The sequence below is a fragment of the Hippocampus bargibanti genome, linkage group LG12, assembly GCF_051943395.1.
Source record: "Hippocampus bargibanti isolate YZ-2025 linkage group LG12, ASM5194339v1, whole genome shotgun sequence".
NCBI lineage: Eukaryota > Metazoa > Chordata > Actinopteri > Syngnathiformes > Syngnathidae > Hippocampus > Hippocampus bargibanti.
The window spans coordinates 15,789,053-15,800,007 of NC_142745.1; the positions used below are offsets into that span (position 1 = coordinate 15,789,053).

At 42.1% G+C, this 10,955-nt stretch overlaps 1 protein-coding gene across 3 annotated transcripts; it reads left to right on the plus strand.

Moving 5' to 3' along the window:
• Positions 1 to 65: 65 nt before the first annotated feature.
• ccdc66 (coiled-coil domain containing 66) lies at positions 66 to 10,861 on the plus strand. Of its 3 annotated transcripts, none has more exons than XM_089009559.1 (21): positions 74 to 463; positions 616 to 674; positions 754 to 776; positions 1,106 to 1,366; positions 1,552 to 1,783; positions 1,861 to 1,945; positions 2,561 to 2,655; positions 2,737 to 2,795; positions 3,050 to 3,142; positions 3,258 to 3,392; positions 5,261 to 5,499; positions 5,920 to 6,004; positions 6,071 to 6,235; positions 7,067 to 7,142; positions 7,238 to 7,291; positions 7,376 to 7,541; positions 7,712 to 7,889; positions 9,938 to 9,972; positions 10,053 to 10,174; positions 10,272 to 10,390; positions 10,584 to 10,861. In XM_089009559.1, the coding sequence occupies exons 1-21, from the start codon at positions 453 to 455 to the stop codon at positions 10,662 to 10,664; spliced, it is 2,373 nt and encodes a 790-aa protein (XP_088865685.1). In that variant the 5' UTR covers positions 74 to 452; the 3' UTR covers positions 10,665 to 10,861. The 3 variants fall into 3 exon arrangements, with proteins under 3 accessions (XP_088865686.1, XP_088865685.1, XP_088865684.1); XM_089009558.1 differs by having other exon boundaries at positions 75 to 463; positions 10,269 to 10,390; XM_089009560.1 differs by lacking the exons at positions 9,938 to 9,972; positions 10,053 to 10,174; positions 10,272 to 10,390; positions 10,584 to 10,861 and adding an exon at positions 9,706 to 9,887 and having other exon boundaries at positions 66 to 463.
• Positions 10,862 to 10,955: the final 94 nt, after the last annotated feature.

The window sequence follows — 10,955 nt, forward strand, 5'->3', positions numbered from 1 at the left end:
ATTATTTGTGGTTCTCTTCCCGGACCATCGCAGGGCCCTTGTTATTGAAAGCCTTTTGACACTGAGTTTTTTTTTCACCCACTTTAAGCGGAAGATATACGTGGTAAGGTTACTGGGGCAGTGAGGTTTTAAATGTTATTTGCTGGGGAGAGAGGATTCCTCGATCAAACGTGTTTGATATTACAAAATTCCGAGTATCGGTAAAGGCAACATCGCATTAACGGTGAATTCTCCTCGACGCAATTTTGCGTGATTGGCTGTTTATTTGAACGACGGAGAGGATATCAGCCAATCGGACAGCATGGTTCTGGTTGTCGTCAGCAACCATCCGGCAACCAGGAAGCAGGACAAAAGCAAATTGAACAAACAGATTTTATATGTTCATATTATGAGTTGCCACAGAATTTGTTTAAAATATCAAACTACATTTATCGTGATTATTGCATGCTGCCATGTATCTCGGGTAAATCCATTTTGAGATTAGTTCTTTCGACAAGCGTGTTCAATGGATGTCGCAATGAATTGCGCATAGACTTTTGCATGACAAACTAATGATGTTAACCTAGTAGGGTACACAAAATATATTTGCTGACATTATTGTATCATTGTGAACAGAGACGGGCTGCTTTTTGAGCTTCAAAACGGAAAACCCAGGCTGATTGTGCTCGAACGCGGTAAGCAAGTATCTAATCCCCATTTTCTGGCATTTCTCTTTTTGAATAACCTTTGATTTTTATATTTTGCCCACGACAGGTGTCGAGAGGAATCTTGTAAAGGTATGAACCCCCATAGCTGTTGATCTGTTGTTTCTTAAACCGCGTTGCACTGAGTAGGCAGGTTATCACGTTTACTTTATTAACCTACGATTAAGGAAATAAGAAAGGCAGGTGTATGCGATCATGAATATTTATACACCTCGCAGACGGTAGGGGGCGAGGTTTTGTGAACATGGCTATGATTTGTTGTTATATACAGATTTTTAAACACAGTGAAACTTCCAACGACACAATGCAGATTTACTGTATGTAATATTGAAACAAGCGTCAGTGAAGTGTAAAAATAACTCAACCACTGAAATGTTGATGTGCATTGTTGTTTTCAACAGAATTCTCTCAGGCCTCGCCCGACCTACATCTTGAACTCGAGGCAGCCGTCCTGTGCCGAGAATGTGCGGGCACTGCATCCAGCAGGGCGACGCCCGACGGGGCAGCACCTGGGGAATCCTAGAGGAACGAAGGGACAGCCGGCAGATATTAGAGACTCCTTTGGATCGAGCCAGGCGGCGGACAGAGTGCGAGGCAGTCTGACAGGCCCTAAACCACGTGAGCGTCGTACGGCAACAGCTGGAGCGGAAGTTGCACCCAAAGTGAGTTTCTAGCTTTTGAGGGAGAGACTTTCACGGGCAATATTTTACACTGCACTTTTGCACAAGAGGTAAATGGGTAAGTGCCAAAGCAGATTGATTTGCATTGTATTTGATCAATATCATATTTAATTCAGTCTTGGAATTCATTCCTATAAATTGCGACGGTGAATGTGTGTGTGTTGCAGATTAAGCCTGAATGCCTAAAAAGCAGCTCTACCTCCGCCAAAGGAACATCTGCACAATCTGAAAGATGGGCTGAGGCATCTGATGCAAAGTCGAGACCAAAAGACTTGCTTGACAATGACGGACCGAGGGACACAGTGGCGTGTTTGAGTGACGAGTACATTCTCGACGAGGTCCAGACTCCAGGTCATGACCGATACACTGCAGAGGAGCACATAGAGTCCACTCAGCCTGGTGAGTGATAACAAAGACAAAAAAAGATGTCATTGATGGCATTTTCAAGAGTTATGTTGTTACTTGTGAAATCGTAGAAGAAGTCATAGGAGGAGAGATAGAAGACGACAGAGTAGGATCTGATGAAACAACAAGTGGAATTTTACGACCTAACGACAGCAGGTAACATCTTTGTGTCTTCATTGTCACTATTTTAGCATTGAAAATAATGTTATGCAACACATCACAAAGATATGCAAAGTGCCGTCCTGGTCGTGTTGATACTAAGGAAGTAAATAGAAGTGAGTTGAGGAGTATCATTCAAACAAACATAGTGCTCTGCCATCATCTTGTGGCATCTGCTAGACCACAGGTGTCAAAGTCAAGGCCCGCGGGCTAAATCCAGCCCGCCACATCATTTTTTTCGGCCCGCGAAAGCAAATCAAACTTGTTAAATTCCATGATGATTGCTAAAATCTGAGCCAAAATTTCACATTTTTGGATGTCAACCACAATAAAAGTCATTATTCTTGACTTCAGATTTGAAAACGAGTTATTCATTAATTTGCTGTGTGCTCTATATGTAATATTTGAAGGGATTTAAACATTCTAATGGGTTCCCCAAATTCATAACGGCCCTCGAGAGGAAACCATAACTACAATGTGGCCCGCGGCAAAAAATGACTTTAACACCCCTGTGCTAGACAATTGTAAACATTTTGGGAAGCAAAGCTAATCATGACTTGTGTGCTAATCAACTGGCAGCAATACAAATAGCGATAAGAATGATTTTTGTAGGTGTCACGGAGGTCTGTTGGGCTGGCTGGAGCAGCGTGACGTTGACACCAGAGCATCCTTGGAAGCCAAGAATGCTCAGTGGAGGCAACAACTCAGTACGTTTTTCTTCTTTCTGAACGTGGTGACTGTAAAGTGAATTTAACACAGTGTAGTTAATTGTTGTGCACGTGCCCTAGACGAGCAGGTGGCCTTGAAGCAGCAGCAGCAGCAATGTTGTACAACCGCACTCGGACAGGTAGGCTGAATGTAATAGGCTTCTTCCTCACTCAGAGTATCAAAATATGCCTTGAGGGACTCCTCCCCAAGCCTCTTACGCAAATTTAGAAGAAGGCAAACTGTCAAAAATATCTTGTAAAGACGGATTCATTGATTGAGTCATTGTGTCTCAATATTTTGGTTTGCATACTCTGTTACTTCACCTGACATCAAGATAATACTACAGGGCCATCTTGTATATTAAATATTCCTCCTTTAATTTTGTTTATGTAGGGAGCGGACGGACCGGGCAGTGTGTGTTCAGTTTCACTGGCTGGCTGCCACAAAGAGCAGCCGGCAGCCATCAGGTCCAGCCTCAGACTCGGGGTATTAAAAAATAAGAAAATTACCATGATATGTTGTTGTTATTATTATTATTATTGTTTTTTTTAACGTCTTTGCTATCTGACAGTAAAAACACGATTGTTGTATGTGTGTCTAGGCAGTGACTCCCATAGAGGAGGCTTTAGCATGGGAGAGAAAAGAGGAGCAGAGGAGGCTTTGGGTGGAGGATCTGGACCGACAGAGGGAAGAAATAAGCCAGAGGAGGAAGAGAGAGAAGATGCTGCAAAGCCAGGTGTGAAAGTAACACAACCGACAAAAACAAATTACAACTCTGATTTGAGGTTTGCTTCAGAACTCAATCTAAATTCTTTTGAAAATCTGCTAGCTTAATGCTAACGCACAGTGTACTGTAAAACACTATGGCACCAATGTTAACTCATTCACTGCCATTCCCAAATTTATTCGGGAATCTTCTTCTTTTCCTTTCGGCTTTTCCCTACAAGGGGTCGCCACAGCAAATCAGTGTCCTCCATTTTAGGAGGTTTGTTTTGGCCAAGCTTTTACGTCGGATGCCCTTCCTGACACAACCCTCTGTATTTATCCGGGCTTGGGACCGGCACAAGAAGACATATGTCCTTTTGTGGCTACAGAACAAGCAAAATACAAATATCAAATATTAAAATAAGATAAAAATATATTAAATGGACAGACAGGTAGCTAGGGTGTTAGGTAGCTAGGTAGATAGGGCTCTAGGTAGGGCACGAAAGAGCTAGCTAGATAGCTAGGGAGATAGTGAAATAGATTGCTAGGGAGCTAGATAGGGAGTTAGTTAGGTAAGGAGCTAGATAGATAGATAGCTCGGGAGCTAGATAGATAGCCAGCTAGGCAGCTAGATATTTATTCGGGAATAATACATTTCATTTATAAGCTCCTTTCAAAACTCTCAACGTCACTTTACAGTCACGGGATAAGTTTTTCTGTGGCTGCGTAAGCTCTGAGTCGTACAGAAGTGATCCATCGATGCAAAGGCTTCTTCAGCAGTCATCTGTACTTCTTTGAGGTTATTAGGGAATTGAAAATATGACGCAGAGCGCCATTCCCAAATTTGTTTGGGTTTTGTTTTTTTCTCTTCCACAAGGGAGAAGCATTTCCCTTTTTTCCATGTTAGTGCTTTGTTCCAGCTTCAGCTGTTGTTATATAAAACTATATAAACCAATGCAGTGATACTTCAGCTTACGAACGCTTTAGCTTACGAACCTTTCGCTTTACGAACATTAAATTTGCGAGAATATAATCTTGGTATACGAACTAGTTTTTGGCAGACAAACCAAACCACACTGCGCCACGGTGGCTGGCGGACTAGTTTTCCATACCCCCTTTGAGTGCAGACATGGTTTGTTATGGAGTGGATACTTTTGCTTTTTTGGGACCGAAAAAGACCCCACCACAAGCTAGTGTTAAGCCTAAAAGGACACAAAAGAAAATTACGGTCGAGCAGAAGAAGGAGATCATCGAAAAACACGAACGAGGTGTGCGTTTGTGTGACTTAGCGTCCCAGTATGCTAAGTCGACCATTGCTACGTGTGGCTAAGGGTGTTTCGGTGTTGTCTAAACAAAACAACAATAGAAGAGGTTGACAAACTTCTGTTGATTTGGATTAATGAAAAGCAGCTAGCAGGGGACAGTGTGTGAGGGTATTATGGCCGAGAAAGCACGGCAACTTCACTCGGATATCATCAAGAGGCAACTACATCAATGACCATCACAAACGTAAATAAAACGACTTTATTATACAGTACAATTTAGTTATATGAGTTATATGAGTTATATGAGTACAAGCTCATATAACTCCAGACCCCTATAATTTAGGAATTAACTCTTTTTTTTGAGGAAAGAAGAGAGTCCAAAGTTTCTAACGCTGCATTGAAAGTTTATGTAGTCTTAAAACTTAATATTCTGTCGGGCCTGCGATTTGCGTGAACATGACAAAAACCTTGCCACTGGCGTGGCCACATTTTTGCACGTTGTCTGGCTGTGAATGAGTTAAGGTAGTGGACAACACCGTCAGCAACGCATGTAGATGGTTACTAGAAGACATGAATCTATTCTTTATCCTCTGTAAAGAATGTTTTTTTTTTTATGTGACTGCCGCATGCACAGAAAGAAGATCACGAGCTGTGGGCCGCCCACTTTGACTCAATGCAGCGCAAACATGCTGCAGTGGCTCTGGCCCCACCAGTTTGCCCACCCATGGACCCACCTGCAGCCCCCACTGGTGACTGGGAAGCGTCGTCCAGCTTGTCCCTTACGTGGGAGGCCTCCAGTAGCTGTGGAGCTGAGAGTGTGGGCAAAGCAAGAGAGGACAACAGCAGCAGCAACAGATACCCAACCAGGAGCAGGTACTACTTTGGGAACATGTTCTGTGGATAGAGAAAATAAACAAATAAGGAGTTTGTAATTACCTATGGAGTAAATTGGTGGCAAAGCACTTAAAAATAGAGGAAATCATCAAGCACCAATCCATGTGGTGTGCACACTGTCATGATGTTATATTCTCCCTGTGTCTGAATGGGTTTTCTCCGGGTACTCCAATTTCCTCCCAAATTCCAAAAACGTGCATGGCAGGCTGATTGAATACTCTAAATCAAGGGCGCCAGTCATTTTTTCCCGCTGGCCACATTGTAGTTAGTTTCATCTGGGGTCAGCGTTATACATTTGGGGGAAACCATTAGAACGTTTAGTCCCCTCCGCATATTACATATTGAGTGCACAAGAAATTAACTCATTCACTGCCAGACATGCACAAATGTGTTGTGTAGCTATCTCCGGAGCATGACCGCCCTGCTGGACCCCGTCCAGATGGAAGAGCGTGAGAGAAGGAGGCAGAAGCAGCTGGAGCAGCAAGTATGTTTCCCGCATTTGGACTCAATGTTGTCGGCCAGCTCAATTCCGTCTCTGCTCTTCATCCAGAGAGACATTGAAGCTCAGATGGAGGAGCGACAGCAGCAGAGGCGGGAAGAAGAGGCCAGGAGGAGGAAGGAGGAGGAAGAGGAAGAGAGGAGAATCACGCTGGAGAGAGACCTGCTGCACAGGAGGTACCAGCAGGAGGACCACAAGCAACGGGAGCAACGCAAGGTTGGATGAATGAATGAATGAATGAATGAATGAATGAATAGATGCACAAATAAATATATACAGAAATAAATGAATACATCAATATATACACAAATAATGAATTGCATAAATAAATAAATGCAAAAATGAATACAGAAAAACAAATAAATAAATCCACAAATAGATAAACAAATACACAATATATATATACTGTACACAAATAAATAAATACACAATACATATATACTGTACACAAATAAATACATAAATAAACACACAATACATATATACACAAATACACAAATAAATAAATACATACACAAATACATAAATACACAAAATAAATATACACCAATAAATAAACAAACACAAATACATGCACAAATAAATAAACAAAAACAAATAAATAAATATATACAAAAATAGATATTTACATAAATAGATACATACACAAAGAAATAAACACATAAATAAATACACAAATACAAACATAAACACACGAATAAATAAAAAATAGACAAATACCCGAATACACAAACAAATACGTGAATACACAAACAAATACACAAATAAATAAATACATACATAAAACAGGAGTTTCAAAATAGGGTTAGAGCTTCAAAGTAGGCTTTCAAATGACAGGGTTTCAAATTTGGGTTAAGCTTTGAATAATAATCAATCACACACACACACACACACACACACACACACACACACACACAGAGACAACCGCACATACAACCGTACAAGAATTGTCAACACACTTGCATGTTGCTATCAAAACTTTAGTGTGTGTGTCTGCTGTGTGTGTGTGTGTGTGTGTGTGTGTGTGTGTGTCTGTGTGTGTGTAAGGACGAGCAACAAAAGCACCAGGGTCATGATGATCAGGACAACGCTGGAGGAGTGAAGGAGTCAGTGGGAGTGCGTGGTGAGTCTGCAGTCAGACAGCATCTCTCACACACATACGTAGCTGTCAATCAAGTCCTGCATCTTGACTCACGCGTGCATGTGCCTGTTGTGCAGCTTCACGTCCGGCTTCGAGTGTGGAAGACAAGAGAGACATTGCCGTGCAGACAGGTACAAATAATGACTTGATTTGCAATAATTCATCTATGCACCGCTAAATAGTATCCGTATATATGTGTGTGTGTGTGTGTGTAGAAGCAGTTCCTCTCTCTGTCATCGCGGAGCGCCCTCCAACTCTTTTCAAATGCAAGAGCAAAGAAGACAAAGAAAACACGCGTATGCCTGAAGGTGGCAAAGGCGAGCCCTTCGCCAAGACGGAGAAGAAGAAAGAGACGATGAGGCCGCAGTGGAACACGCACAGGTATAAAAAGCAGTCCTTGGCGGCAGCCATTTTCACCAAAAGGCATCAATTATGATGAAAACATAATTGACATAGAAAACCGATTTCCTGGACGGAACGGCGAGTGAATGAACGTCCGATGCTGCAAAGGCCTTCGCTGAAGTCCATTTTGTTTTCTTTTGCCCACGCAGGCCAAGCCGGCGTTTCGTCCCCGCGTCTGAGCGTTACCCGGCCACACTGCAAAGGAGCAGACGGGAGAGTCGACTCAAGAGGCAGGAGGAGGTCCTCAATCTCCAGCACAGGAACTGCCTCCCCACAAACCGACAGGAGCCGCCACGCGGAGACGCAAGTCGCCCCCCGAGCCACAAGGTGAGCGCAACTGTGACGACGGACGTAAGAGAGACACAATAGCGTTATCTCCTGAATGCTTGATTTCGCCTGAAATACAAATGGGAATATTACTTGCTAGGAACTGTGGAATAAACATGAAATAATTAGAGGTGCAACAATGAAGCAATCAATTGAAAAGTACCCTATTTTCCCGTGTAAAAGGCGCACCCAACAGCCTTGATTTTCTTCAAAAGATGATCCTGCGCCTTATACGCCTTATTATAATATTCAGCCACAACAGGTCGTAACTACTGTCAGCAGCCACTGACTCCATTTTCCCCCATAGAAGAAGTAGTGCGTAATCCCAGCCTCTGCTGTAGCGCCTTTATAATGTGGTGTGTTTTATATTTGGGGGGAAAAAATATATGTTCATATATTATATTTGGAAAATAACTATAAAAAAAACTATTTGTATTCATTTAAAGGACAACCGACGTCTTCGGACAAGTTGTGTCCATAATTTGTAAAATGGCTTCAAATGACTTCTACTTAGCCTATTTTAATAAGATTCCACCGCATATAGCTATATTTTACGTTTTAGGACTCGTGCTGAATATTCAGGAAGTCTTGTTTTTGAGTTGGTGACGATACCTACTGTGATGTCATGGTAGGTATCGTCACTGACCGAGAAAGCGACACACAATGCATTCTGGGTACTTTGTTTGGTCTGAAAACTTTGTGTTGATGGCGAAATTAGAAGGAAAACACATAAATAACGCGATGATGTATCGTTGTGTGTTGCACCAAGACTACTATTTGATTCGAGTTGACATAAATTCCCAGCAGACAAATCAGCCCATTTCCAACAGAGCTTGGGCGCCATCTTGTGCATTTTCTGGGACGCTACATTGGAGTCCAGACGCCTCAAAATGACACGGAAGGACTTCTTTAATCAATTGCAAACGTTTATGCTTTACTCTTCAGAACTATTTGAATCATATTCATAACTGGATGAGTAACAAGAAAGCATCTTCTCCGAATCTCAAGCCATTGTTTTGATTTTAGAGCAAGGCAAAGACGTCCTTGCGTGATGTCACAAACAAGGGGGCGGGACCTTCTGAAACTGAAACTTTCTGAAGTCATTTTGAAGTAGTTTTGGGACACTAAGTCATTTTTATTGGTGTTTTTCATTTGAATAAAAATATCAGCCAGTGTGTTTTGGGTATTTTAGATGCTATAAAACGTTTTTCTGATGTCAGTTAGGAAACAAAAAAATGGTGTCGATTGTCCTTTAAGGTATGCCTTATATTGGATTGGATTGGATATGCGTTTATTAGTCTCACAGTGGAGAAATTTAATTTTCACAGCAGCAAAGTGATGAAAGTATATATATGTAGTTTGGTTCGCCTTATACAGCATATGGAAAAAGTTTGAATATACACCATTCATTGGGGATTTACCTTATAGTCCGGTACTCCTTAGACACCAGAAAATACAGTAATCGGCTGAACTATTTTGTTAATCATTGAACGCTCGGATTTCTGCTTCTCAATCAGGGCGACGATATCCCATGACGAGATGGTCTGCATAACATAAATACTATGACGACCTTTAACTCTTTCACAAATTTATTTGGGTATTGAAAATATGACAGAGAGCCATTCCCAAATTTGTTTGCGTATTGTTTTTACTTTTTTGGGTGCCAATATAGCCGTGGCCTCTGGCAAAGTGTTTTTCTTTTCCACAAGGGGGCGGCATTTCCCTTTTTTCCATGTTAGTGCTTTTGTTCCAGCTTCATCTGTTGTTAAAGTGCTATATAAACCAATATGTATGAATTGCATTTTATTTTGGACAGACGCGCTCATTTCAAGCTCAGATAAAGCCAGACCCATATACGTAATTTAGGAATATTTTTTTTTATTTTGATGAAAGAGGAGAGTCTAAGGTTTCTTACAATGCATTGAATCTTTATGTAGCCCTAAAACTCAATATTCTGTGGGTCTTGGAATTCAAGTGACAATGGACACATTTTTGCACGTCCGGTAGCAAACGAGTTAATTTATTTAGTTACTTATTTTTACTTGCAGGAGGATTCAACCCGTCTGAGTGGTTCTGCCAAAAGGTGAGACACACACACTTGATGCGAGTACACCCAATTGTACTGTAACTTTTAGCCGTTCCAATGTCCTCCACTTCCACCAGGGAGCGCTCTCCTCCCATCACGCGGGCCTCCCTGCAGTACATCCCATACATCCGCACCGATGACGTTGTCCACCTGGATCCCATTGAGATGGCTGACGCACCGCCTCCACACGTGCGCACAGGTATACATACACACGTGCACGAGTGTTTGTGTCTACACACACATGCACAAAGTGTTACTGCTGTGCCTTACCGGCAATCTTTCCTTGTCATCAGCAGCTTCAAGCTCAACGCTCCCTCCTGACGTGTCCTCGTCCTCCCCCCCCGCGGAGATCCTCGTCCTACATGGCACCCAACGACAGCAGGAGATTCTGAGGGGTCTTGCGCAACTTCGACAGGTATCACATATACAAACACAAATCTACGTCCCCACAACGGCATGAAAGAAATCAACACGACACAAATTGAGTCAGAACAGCTTCACAAAATGGAGACGGAACATCGACACAAAATTGTCAAAATAACAATGTGAATTAAGCCAGCTCAACAACATCAAAAGTGACATCAAAAGTTTTGTGTGTGTGCACGTAGGGTTTACTTCAGAAGCAGAAGGAGCTGAAGGGTGACCTGCAACATCATGGCAACAAGCGCCTGGTTCCCCCTAAGTGTTAACACACAGATTACATTTTACCGGGAACACTTTTTTTCCCCCGTGGCAAACTTTGTGGTTGTTTTACAATTATTGCCATCATGAACCGGTGGCATGTCCACCCATGTTTTTTTTTTTTTCGTCGCCCACCGGATTACAAGAAGTGCAATTTGTTGCTTTTGTGTGAAAGGCAATAAAACGTCAATTATATGTGCATAAAGGGCTACCGTGTATCTCCAATCATTTTGAATAGCATTTTCTCATTACTTTATTTTATCCCTTTGGCTTATGAACTTTTCGGTTGACAAATGTTA

Coding starts and splice junctions, on each gene's coding strand:
- ccdc66 (XM_089009558.1), top strand. Junction 675..753: donor GCTGATTGTGCTCGAACGCG/GTAAGCAAGTAT, acceptor TGCCCACGACAG/GTGTCGAGAGGAATCTTGTA. Junction 3,143..3,257: donor GGTCCAGCCTCAGACTCGGG/GTATTAAAAAAT, acceptor ATGTGTGTCTAG/GCAGTGACTCCCATAGAGGA.